Source organism: Zeugodacus cucurbitae, chromosome Y (assembly GCF_028554725.1).
Source record: "Zeugodacus cucurbitae isolate PBARC_wt_2022May chromosome Y, idZeuCucr1.2, whole genome shotgun sequence".
In the NCBI taxonomy this organism is placed as follows: domain Eukaryota; kingdom Metazoa; phylum Arthropoda; class Insecta; order Diptera; family Tephritidae; genus Zeugodacus; species Zeugodacus cucurbitae.
In genome coordinates, this window is record NC_071673.1 from 4,316,930 (window position 1) to 4,343,671 (window position 26,742).

The following is a 26,742-nucleotide window of genomic DNA, read 5'->3' on the forward strand; positions in this document are numbered from 1 at the left end:
AAAGAGGACCTCAGTGCTTCTAACAATTTTTTTACCGAAAAGTTAAGTTTCTCATATATTTTGAAGAAATACAGTTTCTTTTAATAATATGTCTCCGTGCCAAAAAATAATGAAATCGGGCATAACTTCCCCTAGCTCCCCTATACCTAATATTAGGGTTTTCAAACTTTCAATGAACTTTATACCATATATATGCCGAATATGTGAGTGGAATAAATAAATAAATTGCGAGAGTATCAAATGTTCGGTGACACCCGCATTTTGACCTTCCTTACTTATTTATTTACACTTTCAGCGTACAACTTCCTGTTTTTTTGGCGTATTTAATTGCCTTGGTGTATAGTGCTCCCAAGATTCAAAATCTACTTAGAAACAATTTAATTTTCAATCCGGCAGTTTGTGATAGCTCTTAATAAAAATATACAAACCAGTTTCATCTTCAATTATTTGATCTTCCTTTACTGTCTCTTTTGGCTCAACTGTTAAAACATATAACAGACACACATATTCGTAAACGATAATAAAAATTTCATAATATGTAAGTAACTACCAGAATTATCAAAATCCTCAAAATTTTTTTCTAGGCAGTCGTTGTCGTATGTGGAGTCCATCCCCCGCAATTGTTTTTTGGCAATGTTTCTGTAAACAGTACGTCAATTTCGGTATGAGCGGGATCTGGCGCTTTGCAAGGACCACCGACGGTACCACACACATACCATAGTCAGCACACCGTTGTGTTGAACGAGGTGCTCCGGAGCACACCGAGTTAAAACTTTCTGTTATTGTCTCCCGCACTTTGTCCTTTTGGTCAGGACGCACTTTTCCTGTTGCCTTGCATTCCAAGATACTTGATTTTTGCAATACTTTTGCTTAGCACGGAACAAATTTCATTCGAAGATAAATGTTTACTTTTACCAACAATTTCCATTTTCACAAATAAATACAATTTACAATTTATTTGTTTACATAAATCAGCTGTTATTCTCACTAACATCCCTGCCTTTTTTTTGGATGCCAGATGTCAATAATGGTGAAACGCAGGAAACTTATGTGCAAAGTTAAATAAAAATAAAAATTAAATTTATTTTAATCGACTTCGCTGAGGCCCGAAATATGATCGTCTGTAGTACCAGATTCCACCATAAGAAAATACATCAAGCTACTTGGCTGTCTCCTGATCGAAACACGCGGTACCAAATCGATCACGTTGTGATAGACGGAAGACATGTCTCCAGTGTTTTAGACGTGCGGACACTCCGAGGACCAAATATAGACTCAGACCATTATCTGGTCGCAGCAAAGATACGCACTCGCCTCTGTGCAGCAAAGAACGCCCGTCAACAAATACAAGGAAAATTCGACGTCGAAAAGCTGCAATCGCAACAGACAGCCACGAAATACTCTACTCGACTTGCACTCCTGCTCTCTGAGAGCACTCATCAGCATCTCGATATAAGGGAACTGTGGAACGGCATCTCAATATGGTCGGAAGAAAGCATGCCTGACGATTGGAATCTCAGTGTGATCTGCCCAATCCATAAAAAGGGAGATCCCAAAATCTGCGCCAATTACCGTGGGATCAACCTTCTAAGTATCGCATACAAGGTTCTATCGAGCGTACTGTGTGAAAGATTAAAGCCCACCGTCAACAAACTGATTGGACCTTATCAGTGTGGCTTTAGACCTGGAAAATCGACAACTGACCAGATATTCACTATGCGCCAAATCGTGGAGAAGACCCGTGAAAAGAGGATCGACACACACCACCTTTTTGTCGATTTTAAAGCTGCTTTCGCCAGCACGGAAAGGAGTTGCCTTTACGTCGCGATGTCTGAATTTGGTATCCCCGCAAAACTAATGAAGCTGTGTAAGTTGACGTTGAGCAACACCAAAAGCTCCGTCATGATTGGGAAGGACCTCTCCGAGCCGTTCTGCTTTTTCCCACATGGACAAGGAGGCGAAGCGAATGGGTGTGGAGTGAATGAGGACAAGATGATATATCTCCTGCCATCAAGCAAACAGTCGTCGCATTCGCGTCTTGGCTCCCACGTCACTGTTGACAGTCATAACTTCGAGGTCGTAGATAATTTCGTATACCTGGGAACCAGCAACAACAACACGAACAATGTCAGCCTCGAAATCCAGCGCAGAATAACTCTTGCCAACAGGTGCTACTTTGGACTGAGTAGGCAATTGAACAGTAAAGTCCTCTCTCGACGAACCAAAATCAAGCTCTACAAGTCGCTTATCATTCCCGTCCTGCTTTACGGTGCAGAAGCTTGGACGATGTCAACATCAGATGAAACGACACTAGTAGTTTTCGAGAGGAAAATTTTGGAACGATGAGCTATACGGGTTATACGACGACATTGACATAGTTCAGCGAATAAAAAAACAGCGGCTACGTTGGCTAGGTCAAGTTGTCCGAATGGACGAAAATACTCCAGCCCTGAAAGTGTTCGATGCAGTACCCGCCGGAGGAAGCCGAGGAAGGGGAACGCCTCTACTCCGTTGGAGGGACCAGGTGGAGAGCGACCTGGTTACACTTGGGATCTCCAACTGGCGCCGAACTGCGAAGGAGAGAGAGAGGTGGCGCACCATCGTCGATTCGGCTATAAAACGGTTGCAAAGCCAATCACATACATAAGGAAGAGCTAGAAAGGAAACGAGTTTGGTTGATCTAGCTTTAACAGTTTAACAAAAGAGGACCTCAGTGCTTCTAACAATTTTTTTACCGAAAAGTTAAGTTTCTCATATATTTTGAAGAAATACAGTTTCTTTTAATAATATGTCTCCGTGCCAAAAAATAATGAAATCGGGCATAACTTCCCCTAGCTCCCCTATACCTAATATTAGGGTTTTCAAACTTTCAATGAACTTTATACCATATATATGCCGAATATGTGAGTGGAATAAATAAATAAATTGCGAGAGTATCAAATGTTCGGTGACACCCGCATTTTGACCTTCCTTACTTATTTATTTACACTTTCAGCGTACAACTTCCTGTTTTTTTGGCGTATTTAATTGCCTTGGTGTATAGTGCTCCCAAGATTCAAAATCTACTTAGAAACAATTTAATTTTCAATCCGGCAGTTTGTGATAGCTCTTAATAAAAATATACAAACCAGTTTCATCTTCAATTATTTGATCTTCCTTTACTGTCTCTTTTGGCTCAACTGTTAAAACATATAACAGACACACATATTCGTAAACGATAATAAAAATTTCATAATATGTAAGTAACTACCAGAATTATCAAAATCCTCAAAATTTTTTTCTAGGCAGTCGTTGTCGTATGTGGAGTCCATCCCCCGCAATTGTTTTTTGGCAATGTTTCTGTAAACAGTACGTCAATTTCGGTATGAGCGGGATCTGGCGCTTTGCAAGGACCACCGACGGTACCACACACATACCATAGTCAGCACACCGTTGTGTTGAACGAGGTGCTCCGGAGCACACCGAGTTAAAACTTTCTGTTATTGTCTCCCGCACTTTGTCCTTTTGGTCAGGACGCACTTTTCCTGTTGCCTTGCATTCCAAGATACTTGATTTTTGCAATACTTTTGCTTAGCACGGAACAAATTTCATTCGAAGATAAATGTTTACTTTTACCAACAATTTCCATTTTCACAAATAAATACAATTTACAATTTATTTGTTTACATAAATCAGCTGTTATTCTCACTAACATCCCTGCCTTTTTTTTGGATGCCAGATGTCAATAATGGTGAAACGCAGGAAACTTATGTGCAAAGTTAAATAAAAATAAAAATTAAATTTATTTTAATTTTCAATTAAAAATATTAAGTAAAACCGGCTATAAGTCTGCTACCCAAAAATCAACAAGTTGCAAATTGAATTTGGTTGGTTTTTATGCTTAGCTTCAGAAAAATTCCTTGGGGACCATGAAAATCTAAACTTTGTCATTTATGGCCAAACATTTGATAAGCTGTAATCGTAGGCAAAATATGGAAATCAATTTCGACAAAGTTACCTTCATTATCTTCATTTATTTTATGCAAAAAAGGGAAAAATGATTAATAAATTTCGAATATTTATAAATTAAAAATTTGTTGAATTTGTAAAGTGCAGAAATAAGGCTGTTAACATAAATAAAATCTTTATAGCACTGCTAAATAAAACCTTAAATTTAATGTTGTTGGACGGCAACCCTGTCAACTCACATATTCATGCAGCCCTGCATTTTTCATTTTTACTTTGAATGTACTTTTTCTAACTCACTTGCGTTTTGACTTTGAATCAATAAACTTCATTTTGTACTTTAATATTAAAACCAATATTATAGAACCATTTTATTTGAACCGGGAATATTCCAACTTCCAACTGGTTATGGGCCCAGGTTCAAATTCCTGGGAGCCGAGTAAAATGAGTTCGACGTTTTTTAATATTGAGAAATTAGATGAATCTAATTACGATTCAATACAAACTGGTAACCGATGTCCAGGGCATACTGGGATTATGGAGAGAACACTTCTCCGACCTGCTGAATGGCAGTGAGAGTACAACACCAGGAGATGGCGAACCCGATCCCCCAATCGATGACGATGGAACAGATGTTCCATTACCCGACCATGAAGAAATTCGAATAGCAATTACCCGCTTGAAGAACAACAAAGCAGCGGGGGCCGATAAATTACCGGCAGAACTATTCAAATACGGCGGCGAAGAACTGATAAGGTGCATGCATCAGCTTCTTTGCAGAATATGGTCGGAAGAAAGCATGCCTGACGATTGGAATCTCAGTGTGCTCTGCCCAATCCATAAAAAGGGAGATCCCACAATCTGCGCCAATTACCGTGGGATCAGCCTCCTAAATATCGCATACAAGGTTCTATCGAGCGTACTGTGTAAAAGACTAAAGCCCATCGTCAACAAACTGATTGGACCTTATCAGTGTGGCTTTAGACCTGGAAAATCGACAACTGACCAGATATTCACCATGCGCCAAATTTTGGAGAAGACCCGTGAAAAGAGGATCGACACACACCACCTTTTTGTCGATTTTAAAGCTGCTTTCGACAGCACGAAAAGGAGCTGCCTTTACGCCGCGATGTCTGAATTTGGTATCCCCGAAAAACTAATAAGGCTGTGTAAATTGACGTTGAGCAACACCAAAAGCTCCGTCATGATTGGGAAGGACCTCTCCGAGCTGTTCGATACCAAACGAGGTTTCAGACAAGGTGACTCACTATCGTACGACTTCTTTAACCTGATGCTGGAAAAAATTATAAGAGCTGCAGAGCTAAACCGAGAAGGTACAATCTTCTACAAGAGTGTACAGCTCCTGGCGTACGCCGATGATATTGATATCATCGGAAGCAACAACCTCGCCGTTTGTTCTGCTTTTTCCCGCATGGACAAGGAGGCGAAGCGAATGGGTCTGGAGGTGAATGAGGACAAGACGAAATATCTCCTGTCATCAAGCAAACAGTCGGCGCATTCGCGTCTTGGCTCCCACGTCACTGTTGACAGTCATAACTTCGAGGTCGTAGATAATTTCGTATACCTGGGAACCAGAATCAACAACACGAACAATGTCAGCCTCGAAATCTAGCGCAGAATAACACTTGCCAACAAGTGCTACTTTGTTCGTCTCTCGACGAACCAAAATCAAGCTCTACAAGTCGCTTATCATTCCCCTCCTGCTCTACGGTGCAGAAGCTTGGACGATGTCATCAACATCAGATGAGACGACACTAGTAGTTTTCGAGAGGAAAATTTTGCGCAAGATGTATGGTCCTCAGAACATTGGCAACGGCGAATACCGCAGACGATGGAACGATGAGCTGTACGAGTTATACGACGACATTGACATAGTTCAGCGAATAAAAAGACAGCGGCTACGCTGGCTAGGTCATGTTGTCCGAATGGACGAAAACACTCCAGCCCTGAAAGTGTTCGATGCAGTACCCGCCGGAGGAAGCCGAGGAAGGGGAAGGCCTCCACTCCGTTGGAGGGACCAGGTGGAGAGCGACCTGGTTACACTTGGGATCTCCAACTGGCGCCGAACTGCGAAGGAGAGAGAGAGGTGGCTCTATCGTCGATTCGGCTATAACCGGCTAAACGGTTGCAACCCAATCACATACAATCACGATTCGTGGAGTCTACAGCTCCAAAGTGTTCTAGTGCATCAAGAATTATGGTCCGTTACGTGCGGAGAGACTGCTTGTCCAGTCGAGGGTGCAGATGAGAAAAGCGTGTTACTTTGGAAATCAAAGGATGAAAAAGCAAAGGCCACAATTATCCTTAGCATAATACCTATGCAAATAAGCCATATTAAAACCTGCAACACAGCGAATGATGCATGGAAGCGACTGTGAAACGCAAACGACTACTCAGTTTGCAACACTACTTAGCTAAGATTTTATTTAGGCACAACTTAAGTATGGACTGTGAAACCGGGCATTAGCCATACAAAATTCTATACCTAAATGCAAATGAATGAAATTTTTCTTTGCATTTAGGAAATACATGCAGAAATCAACTCTGCGATTTCCTAAATTCCTCTGAAATCTCCCAAATTTGAGGAAGATTTACTGGAAAAGAGTGGCAGCATTGCTTATTTGTCTGACCATACATATGTACATAACTTTATTTATTTCACGGATTGTATGTGATTTTTTCTTAAATTTAGAATATTGGAAGTCATAGATTCGTATAACTTTACCACAAATAATATAAACTTCAAACAACGCATTTTCATTTAATGTGTTTAGCAAGTGGCAGCTTTTGTTATGACAGCCTAAATCCATGAAAATTTAGAAAGAAATGTAGCGCCATCTACTGTAACATAGCGCACTTAGCGCCACCAACTGGTGGATAGCTCTTTGTTAATAATAAACAAATAATTTGCAATAAATAAATAATGCGACTATAAGGAGAGTTATAAACTATCCTATCTTTCAAGTTGGACCAAACTGCACATAGTGTTAAAAATTTCATTAAAATCGGTTCAGTAGTTTAGGAGTCCATCGAAAACAAACAACGTGACACGTGATTTTTATATATTAAGATGAATACTGCATCAATAGTGGTTTTGTATTTTGTTGTGCTAAGATTGCGATCATTGGACATCGTTAAATCAAATTCTTCATATAAAAATTCAATTAATGATTGATTTTTGACATCTGCAAAGTTTATGTTGAAATCTCCACTCAAAATCATACGATAATGATCAAATCTTCTATTAATTTTCATCATAAATAGTGCGGAAGCAGCTTTAGAATAAATTAATAAATTTGAATACAAGAACTCTCGTATTGCTTGTAAAGACTGTTTTGGTGAAATATAAACGGCAGACATTATTATTGTTTGTCCATTAGAATGGCATTGGGAAATACACTACAACAATGTTTTTATTAATTCTATTAACACTTTAGATTTGTTTTTTTTTTTAACCCAATACCATAGCAGCAAAACAAGTCAAATGAAATATTTAAATAAATAAATTTTCCGTTTAATATTCATTTATAAAATAAACTCTAAATCTCGTCTGTCGCGAGGACACGAAAGAATGCCCATGCAAAGACTGCGTAGAGCATGCAGCGCTCTCGCATACCTATACACTCTGAGTATACATATAGGTATGTTAGCTCGTCTGTCGTGAGAGCACTAACGAATGCCCATGCAAGGAGCGCGTATATTATACATATCTTAAAAGAATACACGCGGAGTATATCTGTGTAAAATCTCATCTATCGCAAGAACGGCTGAAAATGCTCACCCACAAAAGTGCCCAACGCGACATAAGAAGTTTCCACTAAAAAAAAAATATATATTTTCACTAAAATAAACATGATATCGTTCCAAAATGTTCTTAAGTACCACAAATAACATTTTATTCATTTCCCTAAGCGGACCAACATTCTCATTGCCAAGGTAGCAATGCAACAGCCAGTGATTTACCAGCCGGGTCCTACAGCCACAGGAGCCACCACTCGAGCATCATCAGTTGCTGCAATTACACGCCAGGATAACGTAATCGGCGCTCTACAAAAACGTATCGCTATGCTGGAGATTAGTTTGTCGGCCTCCCAGCCAACAGCCTTCCAGAAGCGCTCAACGTGGGTGCATCAAACAATAATGTTGCCGCCGAGGTTCCATCGAAAACACAATTGCCAACGGTTAAACTGCCAGAATCGCAGTTGCCAGCTATAACTAACTTTACAGTACCGTTGTCGCAGCATACCGATATCCGTAACACGCCGCCGCTATTTGCTGCAAGTACCGCTTCTGCAAACCATATGTACAGTTCAACTATTTTAGGGATCGATACGCATTCGATTCATTCTAATTCAACTGCCTACATTTGCGAATACAAGTGCTAAGTCTACACAGTCATCGAGTTTGCCCAAGAAATTGCAGGATTTCCCAGATTTTAGTGGAAGCCAGTGGTAGCCGGAAGATTGGCCAATAGTTTATACAGCCAGTGGTGGATTTATCAGCAGGCTGAGTAGGCTGGAGCCTAGAGCGGCAGATTTTAGGGGGCGGCAAATTTGGCCCAAACATTTTATTTTGTCTTACAGAAATTAAATAAAATTGTATACCTACACAAAGAGATTTGACCCATTTATTAAATTAAATACGTATATTATATTTAACGTGTAATATGTTTCAAAATTTAAATATTTACTACTAGGTATGAATGTATTTGGGTACTTAGTTGTTTTTGCATTGCTGCGCGGGAACGAATGATATGACCGTTCGCTAAGAGTGTCTGGCTGGCTGAACGAATTGACAGCACGAACCACAAGCGAGCGCGCTCGGTTCGCGTCGCGATCGTGTTGCCGCGTGCGGGCGGATCTGTTTTCTGAGCTGGCAACAAAACACAATCAGGGTGCTGTCAACCAGCAGTTAGTGAAAAAGATGGGATGCCAGAAGAACAGCGTTATAATTACTTGACAAAATTAGGGTGAAATGAACTGTGCGAACATATTTTGGCAAAATAAATGTTTATGTAAAATAATTAATGATTTTGCATTGTAGAATTTATATATGTATGCATTTTCAAAGTGTTTAATTTAGTGTGTTGTATAATTTATTAAATTCCCAAGCTAATATTTTTTAGCAGTGGCATCATTGACAAATGTTATGAAAGTTTTGACAGCTCTCTCTCGAACCCAAGAGTTTCGTATCAAGTTATCTATGGCGGCATAGGCATTGAGTTCGAGAACGAGAGAGATAGATATAGAGCGGCAATACAAACGGGGATTTTCTTCAAAACAAAAGTGACATTGGTCGATTGCGTCCTGCAGTTTCTAATAACTTCTTACGTATTAACCGTTATTCACCGGCACATTTTTCTGTGGTTGTGTGCTTTCATTTTTCAGACTGTTTAGTGGATTGTATGAATAGATAATTTTTAAAACATCACATCACCAGTGCAGTAAGGTAAGAAATTCTAATGTATTACAATAAATCTTCAGCAACGAATTAGTAATTCAACATGATTCTGTTTTGGAAGGTTTGCATGGAAATTCACATTTTTTGTTTTATTATACTTAAATGTCGATGGTTAAGTACCAAACACTGCTATCTACGAAACAAAACGGTTTTTTTTTTGTAGATAGCAGTGTTTGGTACTTAACCGTCGATATTCCTATTTCCTTTGCTTATAATATTAGGTAAGTAGTCGTGGTCTGAAATCCGAACAAAGGACTTTATTTACGCACAAGAAATAAAACTCCCAATGTTTTTTTTTTGTTTCAGTTCTTGAAGAAAAAAATTGTTAGAATGAGTGATGGAAGAAAGCGACTTAGTGGAGCTGAGTATAAAAAAAAGGCCAAAATTAAAAAAAAAAGAACAAGAACGGATTATCTGTAAAACCATAAAAATTGACAGTTTTCTTACAAGTGACAGTAAAAGCAGTGTTGTTAGACCAGGAAATTCAACCACATGCATTGATACAATCCAATCTGAAAAAAATGAAACGGATTTGAGCTCTGTGGCCCAACAACAACTGTCGCCTGTTGAACAATCTGCTTTCGAAAAAACGGATAATTATGTTTTTGATAAGGAGGCGGTAGATGAATCATCAATAAGTATTACAGTTGAAGATGCGTCCCCAAATCAGACGTCAAGTGCAAGAAATGACCAAGTGCTAACAACGGTAAATGTAAACAAGGATCCAGCTTTATGGGAAATTAACGATACTTTAAGGGAGAATATCGCAAGGTCCGGCTTCGATCAAAACAAATATTGTGACTTCTCTCAAAGTGAAAAAATATATGCCGATCAACGTCGTTTCTTGCCAGTGGGTATCTTCCAAAGAAAAATGAAAAATCATGAAGTGAAAGACCGAAATTGGCTTGTTTATTCTGAAACAAAAAGATCTATATATTGCGGACCCTGTTTAGCATTCGGTCCATTGGAGTATAAGACCCAGTTCGAGAACGAAGGATTTAATGACTGGAAAAACGCAGAACACCGAGTAGCTCAGCATGAAAACTCTGCACGTCATAAATCTAGTATTCTTACTTTGAAAGCTAGGAGTGCGATTGATGGCCGACTCGACAATTTGCTACAGGTCCAAATTGATGAAGAAATTATATATTGGAGAAATGTTCTGAAGAGAGTTGTTGCGGTAGTGAAGCGACTGTGTTCAAGAGGCCTTGCTTTCAGAGGCAAAAATGAAAAGTTCGGTGATCCACATAACGGTAATTACTGTATGATTTTGGAACTGTTAGCGGAATTCGATCCTTTTTTAGCCAGTCATATTGAACGATTTGGGAATCAAGGATCAGGCAGTACCAGTTATTTATCAAAGACCGTTTGCGATGAGTTTATCCTCTTGATGGGTCATAAAGTCTCAAAACAGATTGGAGACGAGATACGAAGGGCGAAATATTTTTCTCTAATCATAGATTCAACACCAGATATAGCACACGTAGATCAAATTACTCTTGTTATTAGATACGTTTTAGAATCAGGCGAACCGTGTGAAAGATTTGTTAAGTTTTTGCCGTCGGTGGGACATAAAGCTGAAGAAATGTTTTCTGTCATTATTTCGGACCTCGAAACACTGGGCATAAATATTGAAGACTGTCGTGGGCAGTCATATGATAATGCCGCGAACATGTCTGGCATGTACAATGGCTTGCAGGCAAAAATTCGAAATCAAGCACCTTTCGCATTTTACGTGCCTTGCTCTGCCCATTCTTTGAATTTAGTGGCAACTGCCGCTGCTGAATCGTGTATAGAAGCATGTCGTTTTTTTATGACGCTACAGGAAATTTATGTTTTTTTTGTAAGCTCGACGCAACGCTGGCTTAAATTAATGACTGAAATCGGGAAAGGCAAAACCCTGAAAAGAGTGAATCTGACACGTTGGTCAGCGAGGGAGGACGCGTGTAAAAGCTTGAGAGATTCTTGGCACGAAGTTCTTAAGACTTTGGAATCAATCAAAGACGATTGTACCGAAAAGCCTGTAACGCGACAAGAAGCGGCGGGAATACTCTTGAATTTGGAGAAACTGGAAACGGCGGTAATGGTTGTTGTGTGGAATGTTTTTTTGGAAAGAATAAACAAAGTGAATGTTCAAATTCAGGCTTCCGCCGTAGATTTGATCACCGTTGCCGATCTTTACGAATCACTTCGTAAGTTTTTCGTAGCTGAACGAGATAATTTCAAGTATTTCGAAGAAAAGGCGATGGAGATAAACGTATCGAAACAGTACACAACAGAAATCGGAAAAAGGCAACCGAAAAGAAAAAAAAGATTTGATGAAACATCAGAAGAAGTTATTACAATGACTGCGAGTGAAAGTTTCAGAGTTAACACGTTTCTCGTCCTCGTAGATAGACTGGTGACCGAGTTAGAAAAACGGCAAAACGCCTACAACGATTTTAACGAGAAGTTTTCATTTCTAACCAAAATGAGTGAGTTGACACCCACGACCCTGACGGAAAAAGCTCTTTCCTTGGAAAAAATATATCCCAATGATTTAGAAACTGATTTAGTTCAGGAATGCGTACACTTTCAATGTCACATTTCTTCTGAAAGAATTTTGATAAAACCAGATTCTGGATCATTGAAAAGTCTATCTTTGTTTCTACGAAAACAGAATTTGGAGAACATTTATCCAAACTTGGATATAGCACTTCGTATGGCTCTATGTACACCAGTGACAAATTGTTCAGGTGAGAGAAGCTTTTCTTGCTTAAAGCGAGTAAAAAACTATCTACGATTTACTTTAAGTCAAGAAAAGCTTAACGCCTTATCTCTTTTGTGCATAGAGTCAGAACTAATGAACAAGATCTCATACGACGATATAATTAATAATTTTGCGAATTTAAAATCTCGCAAAAAGTTAATGTAAAACTTAATTGATCTCATTGTCACTATTAACCTGATTGTTAACAGATTATTTAATAGATATTGTTCGTGTTGTTTTTATATTGTAAGTGGAATAAAAAATATTTACAAATTAAACGTTTACCGACTACACATTATTTTATATAAGTTGTGCTTTTATATAGTGTTGTAGCTCAACACTAAACACTCTTCACTAAATCGTGGGTTGTAAAAATAATCTAGAAACTGACACAACTATTCCCTAGTTCAAAATCATCCTAATAACGAAAAAAAACGATGTAATGAGGACGATAGAGGACAAATCATAATGTTGCAATTTCATTAACACAATAAATGTAATTAATAATGATTGTGAACTAAACTAGCGCATGAGGTCAATAGGGGCGGCAAAAATTGAATAGCCTACTGGCGGCAAATTTCTAAATCCGCCACTGTATACAGCTTTCATAGAGTCAAGTGCAATTTATGGGTTCAGCAATTTTGAGAAAAACCAAAAGATGGTCTAATAATAACGTATTTCTTTAATAATTAGTGATTTTGTACTAATTTTGCGGCTAACAACCGCAATATTTGCCTTCTATCCAATTTTATTTTACCAAACTGAAAATATTATTGCCAATCAGCTGTTTATCAGTGTTAACTCTGCCGTCTGTCTAGGCTATAAGTGATAATGAGACAATTCCAATTTATGAAGGCGTAGGTACACACATACATACGTATGAACATGAATATACGTAGGTGCTTATATTTTTACTACAAATATGCCTCTGAAATCGCATAATTTATTTAAAATTAATAACTTTTGCATGCATTCATAAAATAAATAAATATGTATTATGTCAACGCATGATTCCATATAAATGTATCAACAAAAGGGATAACATTCCGCTATAATTGAAATGCATTGTATATTTTTCATTTTACACTAATCATACCAAGACTTAATATATACCTATTTCTATCATAGCGGGTCTAATGACCTGACTGTATGTTTCATGCATGAATGTATGAAATATGGATGTTAGGAACGAAATAAAAATATAAATTAAATTTATTATAATTAAACAAAATAATAATAACTTTTAAATTCATAGTTTTTTACATATGTATAAGTGTTTCCATTGTACATTTTCAATGTACAAGAGTGTGTATCTGGACATTTTGAAACGAAATTTGCGATTTCGAGATAAAGATCCGAAGCACAAATTCGGGTTGTGCAAAGTCCACATAGTACAAACACCAGCACAATCTTCAGATTTAAATGCAATTGAGAATCTGTGGTCAGTTTTGGAACGAGGCATGCGAAAATATCAAATTAGAAATAAAGCCGACTTGAAAAACGCCCTGCAAACAGAATGAAATAAAATGTCTTACAAAGAAATTGGTGGAATCCATACTGAAATGTATGAAAGAGGTTATTGATAGTAAGAGGCATCCCACAAAGTACTAATCGATCTAAAAAAATCTGAATTTTATACTCTCGCAACAAAGTTGCTAAAGAGAGTATAATAGTTTTGTTCACATAACGGTTGTTTGTGTCATCAAGAAATAAAAGAGTTACAGCCGGTTTCACGAAAGTTTTTAATTGAAAATTAAGTTCCATTTAATTTTAATTTTAATTTTTATTTAACTTTGCACTTAAATTTCCTGCGTTTCACCATTATTGACATTTGGCACCAAAAAAATTAAAAGGCAGGGATGTTAGTAAGAATAACAGCTGATTTATGTAAACAAATAAGTTGTATTTCTTTGTCAAAATGGTAAACAAATGGGAATTCAGCTGATAGAAAAGCGTAACCATGGTTACATATGACAGTATTTAAATAATATTTAAATGGCAAAGCGTGACCATTTAAATAAAAATTAAGTCAAATGGTGGAACTGAAATTAATTATTTTTCACTTAAATTTGTTTCGTGACACCGGCTGTTAGACATGGGGTCCGTCCTTCTGTCCGTGCAAGCGATAACTTGAGTAAAAATTAAAATATCTTAATGAAATTTGGAACACATATTCCTTGGCACCATGAGGAGATGGGCAAAATCGGTCCACTGCCACGCCCACAAAATGGTACAGAAACTCGCATTAGGGAGGGGCACATTTGGATGTAAAGTTTTTTTGAAAAAAATGGGCGTGACCCCGCCCCCAAATAGGTTTTTTGTATATATCTTGCAAATCAAAAAACTGTATAAACCAAACTTTCTGCAGTCGTTTCTTTTAGCCATTTCCTTGAACAGTCCAAAAATTAAAGAAATACAAAGGTTATGTTATAAATGACTAAAAGTGCGTTAACTCACCAACGAAAAACGTCAGAAACACAAAATTTTGCAAAAAGCATGGCAGATGGAAGCTGCACTCAAATTTTTTTACAAAATAAGAAATTTGGAAGATGGCACTCGGTTCTACCTTTTCGTAATGAGGAATGCTAATGAGATGATGATGGGAGCTGCAGTAGGTTGGCTTTAAAATTCTCCCAGCTATTGTCAAGGCCAATGTTCTGAGGACCATAAATATTGCGCAAAATTTTCCTCTCGAAAACTCTTAGTGTCGTCTCATCTGATGTTGACATCGTCCAAGCTTCTGCACCATAAAGCAGGACGCGAATGATAAGTGACTTGTAGAGTTTGATTCTTGTTCGTCGGGAGAGGACTTTACTGTTCAATTGCCTACTCAGTCCAAAGTAGCACCTGTTGGCAAGAGGGATTCTGCGCTGGATTTCGAGACTGACATTGTTGGTGTTTTTGATACTAGTTCCCAGGTATACGAAATTATCTACGACTTCGCAATTACTGTCGAATAATTTAGGGTGGTTCGAAAACCATTTCGTTAAGGTGAATCCAGCCGATAATATTTTAATTACCTCACTTCTTAAAATATCTAGAGATTCAATTTTCGTATCCTGTTATAAATCATCAACACAGAAGTCTCTTTTAAAGGCCAATGAACCGAATGGATATTTAATTATATTGGCATCACTGAGCATTTGAAAACACCGTGTTGCGAGAAATAGAGCAAGTGCATTGCCGTAAGTTACGTTGTTAAGACGAAAAATTTGAATTTGCTAAGATGAATGCTGCCACCATACAATAAGCTGACAATTTCTATCTTCTGTATAATTATTTACATTACATTTTAGTAATGTCCGCCGTTAATGCATAATTGTGTAAGCGAAAACGTGAAAGAGTTGAGTATAACTCTTCTTGCATGGTTGGATCTGCCATCAAAAGTTCATTCAATGCTACTTGAGATGAAGATCGGCTCAAAGAGTCAAAAACAACTCGTAATTTGGTTGTTGTGCTTTCGGGCCTTAAAAGCCACACTACTTCACTCGGGATCTTATTGTTTGTTGGGCTCATATATCCCAATACTTTATATTCATTCATAAAGTCCAGATACATTCTACGAAGTTCTGGATCTTTTAATGTCCAGGGCCTGAAACCACCGAACTGCGGTTTCAAATGAGTGACGGAAGCCGTCCTGAAGGCAATACCTGAGGAGTATTAACGAAAAACCTAGTGGGGTTGCACTCCGGAAGTGCAGGCAGAAGTGAAAACTTGAATTTATGGCGCGTTGGGCACTTTTTTGGGTGAGAATTTTAAGGTGCGCTCGCGACATGAGAAATTGTACATAAAAAATCAAGTTTATCAAAGCAAGGTGGGCACTTTTTGAATTGACATAAAGTATAATAATATAGAAACTATATTCGAAGGAAGTGGTTTTATTTAAATGAATAAATATTAGTAAATAGTAAATACAAAATTTATCAATTCTCGTCTATAATTTCAACAACTCTTACATCATCATTATCAGCATTGTCATCATTATTATCAGGATTTTCATCAAATTCTAAACTGAAACAATAGGACTATGGTAACTAAAGTATGAAATGAACAATTTTGATTTAAATTATTTATATATCTTGTGAATACTGCATCAATAGTAGTTTTGTACTTTGTTGTGCTAAGATTGCGATCATTGGACATCGTTAAATCAAATTCTTCATATAAAAATTCAATTTATGATTGATTTTTGACATCTGCAAAGTTTATGTTGAAATCTCCACTCAAAATCATAGGATAATGATAAAATCTTCTATTAATTTTCATCATAAATAGTGCGGAAGCAGCTTTAGAATAAATGAATAAATTTGAATACAAGAACTCTCGTATTGCTTGTAAAGACTGTTTTGGTGAAATATAAACGGCAGCCATTATTATTGTTTGTCCATTAGAATGGCATTGGGAAATACATATATCACCAATATTCGAAACATTAGTGCTAAACATACTAGTATATCTCGCATGCACTTCCATATGATCTGTAGAAAATGTGACCATAGTATCATCGGACCGATGATAAATAGCCACCCCACCTGCTGGACGATTGTCTCTTTTGAAACTTGCTATAAAGTTGAAATTTGGAATGTCAATGGTTTCTTCGTTACTCACATGAGTTTCTGATAATATTAACACACTAATTTTCTCAACAATAGCATCTCTTAGGTCATGTACATGTCCTCATAAGCTTTGACAATTGAATGAAAAAATAGATAACCCTAGATGACGAGCAGCAGTTGTAATAATGTATACAAAATATAGTAACACTATAGTATACAAAAGCACTACAACAATGTTTTTATAAATTCTATTAACACTTTAGATTTGTTTTTTTTTTTAACACAATAGCAGCAACACAAGCCAAATGAAATATTTAAATAAATAAATTTACCGATTAATATTCATTTATAAAATAAATATAAAAACTCTCAATCTCGTCTGTCGCGAGGACACGCACGAATTCCCATGCAAAGACTGCGTATAGTATACATATATTATAAGAATACACGCGGAGTATATCTGTGTAAAATCTCATCTGTCGCGAGAACAGCTGGAAATACTCACCCAAAAAAGTGCCCAACGCGCCGTAAGAAGTTTTCACTTAAAAAATTCATACTCTTGTTGGTAATAGCTCGAAAAACGTTTCTGCACCCAATAGGATGTCAACTCTTTTTACATTTGCGGAATTCTGGATTCGCCAATTCAATATCGTACGAAATTTTCCAACTATTAACATTGATGTTATGGTCTGGATGATTAGCTGAAATACTTCGCTTTATACAGAATTCCGCCGAAAAGTCGTAATTTTTTATCCACTTTCGTATTGGAATTGCCAATCCTTCTTGTATGCGTGGCATGTGTGGTTGACGGTAGCGGATGAGGTGCAGCTGGAAGGAAACCGGGTACTGGTGCAAACATGTGTGATGCGATCGATTGCATACACGACATCGATCCGCTCTGCACTTGGATACAGTATGCCCCATACGAAAGCAATTTATGCATAAGGCCACCGATTTCACAAATTCGAAACTCTGCTGAAACTCTACCAGAAGGGTCTTGAAAGTCGGGCAGTCAGTTAAGTAGTGATCCTTTGATTTACACCGCTGCAACGAGGCTGCCTCGTATGTGCAGCATTTAGCACCAATTTGGTCCTATACGTATGTTATTGCTTGATACTCTTTCCGCTGATAGCTGCTAATATCTTCTATTTAAGGTTGCTCCGCAGTCCTTCCATAGTGGCAGCTTGTCGTAGTCCAGGTGGCAGAGTCGACCTTTGCCATCACTATATGATTAATTATCACGTTTGATATCTGTTTCATCGACCAGCGATAGCAATGATGGTGAATGGGTCATTATGAACCAAACTCTCAAACAAATTCATACAATTTTTAAATTTAGAATCTTGGGTGATTCCTAGGTACTTTGCATTATTGTGATGTGGTATAGGAGTACCATTTGTATAAATGGGATGGTATGATTGTTTTTATATTCTCGCAACAAAAGTTGCTAAGAGAGTATTATAGTTTTGTTCACCTAACGGTTGTTTGTAAGTCATAAAACTAAACGAGTTAGATATAGGGTTATATATATCAAAATGATCAGGGTGACGAGACGAGTCAAAATCCGAATGTCTGTCTGTCCGTGCAACGGATAACTTGAGTAAAAAATGAGATATCTTAACGAAACTTGGAACACGTATTCCTTGGCACCCTGAGGAGGTTGCTTTCGAAAATCGGACCACTGCCACGCCCACAAAATGGCGAAAACCAAAAACTTATAAAGTGTCATAACTAAGCCATAAATAAAGTTATGAAAATAAAATTTGGTATGAAGGATCGCACTATGAAGGGGCATATTTGGATGTAATTTTTTTGGGGAAGTGGGCGTTGACCCGCCCCCTACTAAGGGTAAATTTTTACCGAAAATATGGATAAATCTCTCTGATAATTTAATGTAATTCAGAGGAAATTGTTTATTCTAATAGTGTGTCTCGGTTCCAAAAATTATTAAAATCGGATAATAACATCTCTTAGCTCCCATATACCTAATTATAGGTTTTTCAAAAATAGTCTACGTGCATTGATTTGGAATCGTTTAATTTAATTCCCCACTTGAAAGCCCATTTAGTAATTGCATTGACTGCTGTTTGCACTCCAAGGGTAGATATTGAGGTTGACTCTCTTGCTGCTAACAGGGCTGTGTCATCCGCCAATGTCGCTATCACATAACTTCACTGGCTCTAGTTATCACTTGCAAATGGATATCACTTGTAAAAAGCAAATAAAACATTGGCCCCAACATGCTTCCCAGGGGAACACCCGCTTCTATCCGTTGCAAGTTTGAGTATGCATCCTCTTGCTTTATGCGAAAGTATCTGTCTTTTAGGTGGGAAGCAATTATTTCTCAATATTGTTTGGGTAACATGCATTTCAGTTTCAGCAAATTCTATCAAAAGCCTGAGACACGTCTAAGAAGACCGCTGAACAAAGGTTCTTTTTATCCATAGCATTTTCAACGAAATTAACGATTCGGTGTACCTGGTCAATTGTTGAATGATGATCACGAAAGCCGAACTGACTTACTAGTATAAGGTGTTTTCGATCTATTATATAATTATAGAAAGTTAACAAAGATGTTATCCAAAGGGAGTGTACCATGGTATTCTTACGAAAACAAGCAATCGCGACCAATTAAAGTAATGGTCAAAAATTTACATCATTCAAATAAGCCAGAGGCAATATTAACAGATTTTCATGAAAAAGGATTCAAAGCTCTAAACGCAGTTAACAAATTGAAATGGAAAACGAAGGAGCCTCTAGATATGTTTCTTCTTACCTTCGAAGCAACTGAAAATATAAAAAACATATATGGAATAAAAACAATATTACATTCTGTTGTCGTTATCGAGGCTGTAAAGCAGTCAAAGCTCATACCACAATGTAAGTTGTGCCAATCTTATGGACATACTCACAATTACTGTGGCAAACAACCAAGATGTGTGAAATGTGCAGGAAAACATAAAACCATAGAGTGTCAGAAACCTGCTCAACATCAACCAAAATGTTGCAACTGTGGTGAGGCTCACCCTGCAAACTATAGAGGATGCGTAGTTGCAAAAGAATTGCAAAAGATTCGAGACGAAAGGACTGGTACAAAGAAAAACGAACCTCGCGCTAAAAACCTGGTTGACAAAGATGCAAAAGATCTCTCAATAAACACAACACGCCAATTAATTGCAGCAAATAAAATTACATCATCAAACGGAATTAGTTACTCGCAAGCTGTGAAAGATAACATTTGCTCAAATGACGCTAGCATTCTTCAACAAATTTTAGAAAAGCTTACAAAGCAGAATGAGTTTACCATATCAATCGAAAAGAGGCTTTATAAGCTCGAAAAAGCAGTAGAAAAAAGAAAATAAATATGAGTAAATTTTTAAAAATTATGCTATGGAATGCAAACGGCTTAATGAAACACAAAAATGAGCTAGACCTAATACTCAACACTGAACAAATTGACGTATGTTTAATATCGGAGACCCATTTCAGCAAGGAAACCCATATTAAATTCAGAAAATTGAAACATATCACGCAATACACCCGGATAATTGTGCGCGAGGAGGAGCTGCAATTATAATAAAACACAATATTAAACACTACCAAGAAAACTGCATATCTACAAATGAATTCCAAGCAACAACTGTAACGATAGATAGTGGCAACAACATTTCCCTTACAGCTGTTTACAGTCCTCCAAGACATCAAGTAAAATGCGATAAGTATATAGACCTGAATAGCAGCCACAAAAACCGATTTATAATGGGTATGTTTCGCATTAAAGTCACCAATGCGAAACATACCCATTGGGGCTCGAGACTTATAACCACAAAAGGCAGAGAGTTATTCAAAGCTATTCAAATGACTGGGTGTAGTACTATGTCTACGGGGACACCAACTTACTGGCCAACAGATCCATTTAAAACACCAGATCTTATTGATTTCTTTATCATCAAACATATCTCACAAAACTATATGTGCATAGAAAACGGTTTGGATATGACTTCTGATCATTCGCCTATATATTTAACACTACATGAAAGTGTTGTTATTAAGGAAGCACCATTTACACTAACTAATAGAAACACGGACTGGGAATACTTTAAGGCAATGCTGTCCGATGTTGATAATCAACTCAAAATAAGTTGTAGTTCGGAGTTAGATAACGAAATTTTAAGATTGACAAACACAGTACAATATGCAGCCTCGAGTAGTACACCGATTAAAAGAAGCGTCACAGCAGACCACAAGTATACCAAAGAGATTAAAGAAATGGTTGCAGAAAAACGCCGATTACACCGGAAGTGGCAACAAACAAGATCTCCATTTGACAAAAGTTTTCTTAACAAAATAACTAAAAAACTTACCAATAAGATAAAGTCATTTAAAAATTAAACTCTTAGCTATTATCTGAAAGGTTTATCAAATGATGATAGGAATGATTATTCACTCTGGAAGTGTACAAAAAACTTTTCGCGACCAGTATTGCAGAATAATCCAATCAGAACAAGTAAGGAAAGGCTAAGTTCGGGTGTAACCGAACATTTTATACTCTCGCAATTTATTGAAGAAATTTTATTAAGATAACGCACAAATTTACCCATGAATTCGGCATAAAGTTTAATAGAATAACGAAAATCGTCATATATAGATATGAGGACTGAGGTAATTCCTGAACCGATTTCATTCAATTTCACCAGCAAGGGACACTATATCCAATGCTATACGCTCACTTAATTTTGCTAAGATATATCACATATTAACCAATACATATATGCGTAATAAAGCCCAACGAATTCTTGAAAAACCTATAATTGGGTATATGGGAGCTAGGAGATGTTGTGACCCGATTTTAATAATTTTTGGAAAGAGACACACTATTGGAAGAAAACAATTTCCTCTGAAATACATAAAATTAGCTGAGAGATTTACCCATATTTTCGGTTAAAATTTAACCTTAGGCGCTGAGTTCAACATGTTCGATATCTGCGGCCTTGAAAAGTTATAGTCCGTTTTCGACAATTTTTTCACAAGTGATGCCACAGACTGTATTTGTGTAAAGTTTTATTTCGCTATCTTCAGTGGTTCCTAATGTATATTTTATAAAATGAAGGATTCAGATGGAATTCAAAATTGAGTTATAACGAAAGTAGTCGTGGTTGTGAACCGATTTCATCCATTTTCCACACATGTCATCAGGGTGTCAATAAAATATTATATGCCGAATTTCATTGAAATCTGTTGAGTAGTTCCTGAGATATGGTTTTTGACCCATAAGCGGGCGATGCCACGCCCATTTTCCATTTTGTAAAAAGATCTGAGTGCAGCTTCCATCTGCTATCCTTTCTGTGAAATTTTGTGTTTCTGACGTTTCTCATTAGTGAGTTAATGTACTTTTAGTAATTTTCAACCTAACCTTTGTATGGGAGGTGGGCGTGGTTATTATCCGATTTCTTTCATTTTTGGACTGTATAAGGAAACGGCCAAAAGAAACGACTGCAGAAAGTTTGGTTTATATAGCTTTATTGGTTTGCAAGATATATACATAAAACATTTGGGGGCGGGGCCACGCCCACTTTTCCAAAAAAATTACATTCAAATGTGCCCCTCCCTAATTCGATCCTATGTTCCAAATTTTATTTTCATAACTTTATTTATGGCTTAGTTATAGCTCTTTATGTGTTTTTGGTTATCGCCATTTTGTGGGCGTGGCAGTTGTCCGATTCCGCCCACCTTCGAACTTAACCTTCTTATGGTGCCAAGGAACACGTGTTCCAAGTTTCATTAAGATATCTCAATTTTTACTCAAGTTACAGCTTGCACGGACGGACAGACGGACAGACAGACATACGGATTTGAACTTTACTCGTCACCCTGATCACTTTGGTATATATAACTCTATATCTAACTCTTTTAGTTTTAGGACTTACAAACAACCGTTATGTGGACAAAACTATAATACTCTCTTTAGCAACTTTTGTTGCGAGAATATAAAAACAGATAATACATGGGCCAAAAGCGATATAGAGAAAGCAAACGTTTTTTCAGAATACCTTGCAAGTGTTTTTAAACCAGATAATACAACCAATGCAGATGAAATGGAACCTTATAATTTTATCAACCATAGAGAAATCCCTCTTGTAACTGGCGATGATGTGTTTTCGGAAATAAAATAATTGAAGCCAAAAAAATCACCTGGGTTTGACCTTATTACCAGTGAAATGTTAAAACAGCTACCAAAAAATATTGTAAGTAAAATTACTGATATAATGAACGCAACTTTTAATCTACAATACGTTTCTATTTACTGGAAAACCGCAGAAGTGATTATGTTCAACAAACCTGGAAATCCAGCACATGATGTAACTTCGTATCGGCCAATATCTCTACTACCAATGCTTTCAAAGCTTATGGAAAAATTATTTGCTATTTGTCTTAACAAAATAATCGAAGAGAGGAAGCAGATATGTACTCTGACTTAAAGGAAATAAAAGCCGGTGTTCCTCAGGGTAGTGTGTTAGGTCCCATCCTCTACCTACTTTTTACGTGTGATCTACCTAACGATGGCAATTGCTCTAGAGCAACATTTGCAGATGACCATGCTGTTTTGTCTGTCGGAAGAACGCAAACTTGCAACAACATTTAAACAAAATATATGAATGGACATCCAAATGGCGAATAAAATTAAATGAAAACAATTAAGGAAGGGCTAAGTTCGGGTGTAACCGAACATTTTATACTCTCGCAATTTATTTATTTAACTTTATTAATATTATAAAATACACAATTTTACCCACATATTCGTCATATATATTGTATAAAGTCCATTGAAAGTTGGAAACCCTAATATTAGGTTAGAAGTACCGAGGTCCTCATGTTCGATGTATGGGGCCTTAAAAACCTATGGTCCGATTTCGGTGATTTTTAGAATGGGGCTGCCACACTATAAACGTAGTATTTGTGCAAAGTTCTGCATCGATATCTTCACTAGTGCTTACTTTATATATTGTAAAGTTAACGATTCAGATCGTCTTGAAAGTTCTGGTATATAGGAAGTAGGCGTGGTTGTGAAGCGATTTCTATTTTCACAACATATCATTGGGATGTAAGGAAACTATTACAAACCAAGTTTCATTGAAATCGGTCGAGTAGTTCCTGAGATATGGTTTTTGACCCATAAGTGGGCGACGCCATGCCCATTTTCCATTTTGTAAAAAAATCTGAGTGTAGCTTCTATCTGCTATGTGAAATTTAGTGTTTCTGACGTTTTTGGTTAGTGAGCTAACCCACTTTTAGTAATTTTCAACCTAACCTTTGTATGGGAGGGGGGCGTCGTTATTATCCGATTTCTGTAATTTTTGGACTGTATAAGGAAATGGCTAAAAAAACGACTGCAGAAAGTTTGGTTTATATAGCTCTATTGGTTTGCGAGATATATACAAAAAACTTAGTAGGGGACGGGGCCACGCCCTCTTCCCAAAAAAAGTACATCCAAATATGCCCCCTTCTAGTGCGATCCTTTATTCCAAATTTTACTTTTATATCTTCATTTATGGCTTAGTTATGACGCTTTACGTGTTTTTGGTTTTTGCCATTTTGTGGGCGTGGCAATGGTCCGATTTTGCTGATTTTCGAACTTAACCTTCTTATGGTGCCAAGGAACACGTGTTCCAAGTTTCATTAAGATATCTCAATTTTTACTCAAGTTACAGCTTGCACGGACGGACGGACAGACGGAGGGACAGACAGACATCCGGATTTGAACTTTTCTCGTCATCCTGATCATTTTGATTATATAACCCTATATCTAACTCGTTTAGTTTTAGGAATTACAACCAACCGTTATGTGGACAAAACTATAATACTCTCGTAGCAACTTTGTTGCTAGCAATTTTGTTGCGAGAGTATAATAAGTCAGTACATGTGGATTTCACTTACAATAATATTAGATATACAAGCAGAGCATCCTTAATTTATTTATATGAAACAATAAGCAAAACAAATTGTTCGTTAGTTTGTATTATATTAAATAGTTAACATGGCAAAATAAATAAAAAAAAAAATTTTTTTTTGTTTTCGGTTTTTGCCATTTTGTGAGCGTGGCAGTGATCCGACTTCGCGCAATTTAAATATCAACCTCCTCAAGGTGCCATGGTGTGTACCAAATTTCATTAAAATATCTCAATTTTTACTCAAGTAAGTGTAAGTATAATATATGTTGGTCTTAAGGTAGTGGTTTGGTGGGTGATCCTATGTTATGCAGCGTGAGTCCAATGATATCTCAATGTCAATGTAACTATATTTATGCTCTCGCATGTCGCTAGGAGAGTATAATAGTTTTGCTCACATAACGGTTGAATGTAACACCCAAAACTAAACGAGTTAAATATAGGGTTATATATACCAAAGTGATCAGGGTGACGAGTGGAGTTCAAATCCGGGTGTCTGTCGGTCCGTTCGTTTGTGCAATCTGTAACTTTGGTAAAAATTAACCCCCTTATTCCCGAACTAAAATAGGCGGAGCTAACATTTTTTTAGTTCACATATACAGTAGCGGACAGTGAAATCCGGACAACCATTTTATTTGTATTTAACGGGCGATTGTAACCGAACAATGAAAAAAAGTAATTTTTTGATTTTGGAAAAATAAAAACTGACAATTCGTGAAATAAGTGATAGAGTTGGCTTCAGCAAGTCCTCCGTCGAGAATTCCTTAAAAAAATCGATAGAACAAGGTCTCTTAAGAAAAAAACTGGCTCTGAAGCAAAGATGAAGACAAATTCAAAGGAAAATCGAGTGATGGGACGTATTTGTTTGAGGAATCGCTTCAAAACTGCTGAGGATGTTAAAGTGAAGTTATTTCTATATGTCGGTACAGAAATTTCATTTTCTTTCATGTGAAGAATTACACTGTCATAGTTTTTTTCCAAAAAAAAAAAGACAAGACCAAATTCGACGGTTTCCCCCTATTTCGGGTCCTACGAATCGAACTGCATCATTACTTTTTTGAGTTACAATCATGGTTTCATACAACATTTTTTTTTGAAGTTTTTCATCAAAGTGGCCCATTGTAAGAGAAAGGCACTTTTTTCTTCGGTCTCTAACTTTTTTAATGTTGACTTTTTTGGTAAACTTTCTTTGGCAAAGCTTCTCAGAATAAGTCCGTCTTTAAGTTCTTAGATGACTGTAAACCCCAATCAATCAATGTTTTTTGTGTCCTTATAGCCAATATGTCGAAAAAACTGAAATTTAATCTATTTTTTTAATGTTTTTGCCCTCAGGTTTCGTCAATATTTTAATTTACCCTTTGATACTTATACATTAAGATGATTGCAAATATTGCAGCTTTTTGTGCATTCGTTTTGCCAATTCAGTTTCGTTTAATTTTATTGGTACGATATGCTTTATTTGTTTATTAATATTCCTTGCAGCTTTATAAAGCGAATAATCGGTAGTTTTATAAATAGTGAGTTTGGACAAATATGTTTTGAAGGAATAGTTTTTAAACCGTCTAATTTTTATTCTAAGTTCCGTTATCTATTAAGCTCTGTTTTGAGAGCAGCCGACCTAGTTTGCTGCCATCTTCGTCGAAGTTTGCGTTTTTTATGGATACCATCTAAGATGTATTTTGGGAATTTGTTTCCACTTAGATTCACGCGAATATTCGGTGTACTGTTCCACGCACCATTTTGAATTACTTTTGTTAAAGATTCAACTTCACAGTCTAAGTCGGCTTCTGTCGATATGCGCTTTAGCTTAAAATCGACTTTATTCAGTATAGTCTTAAATGTATACCAATCAGTATGTTTATTAGATAAAGAACACGTGCCAGACGAAATTACTGGTTTTTCACATAAAGTTAGTAAAACTGGTGAATGATCAGAGCTTAAATCTGAGCTATCTTCAATACGTAAATTGATTTTCGATATTTTGTTGATGACAAAAAAGTCAAGTAGATCTGGTAATTTCCTGCTATCTGCAGTCCAATAAGTGGGTCTCCCTGTCGAAATGACA

General features: G+C 36.9%; 2 protein-coding genes across 9 annotated transcripts in view; both read left to right on the top strand.

The window, feature by feature from the left end:
* Positions 1–26,742, top strand: part of LOC128923552 (protein rtoA-like) — a 2,411,103-nt gene that overhangs the window by 533,512 nt on the left and 1,850,849 nt on the right. The gene's annotated exons all lie outside the window — the stretch shown is intronic.
* On the top strand, positions 11,037–12,448 carry LOC128923548 (uncharacterized). The gene is made up of 2 exons (XM_054235815.1): positions 11,037–11,506; positions 11,570–12,448. Exons 1-2 carry the CDS (start codon positions 11,099–11,101, stop codon positions 12,338–12,340), a joined length of 1,179 nt encoding a protein of 392 aa, XP_054091790.1. The 5' UTR covers positions 11,037–11,098; the 3' UTR covers positions 12,341–12,448.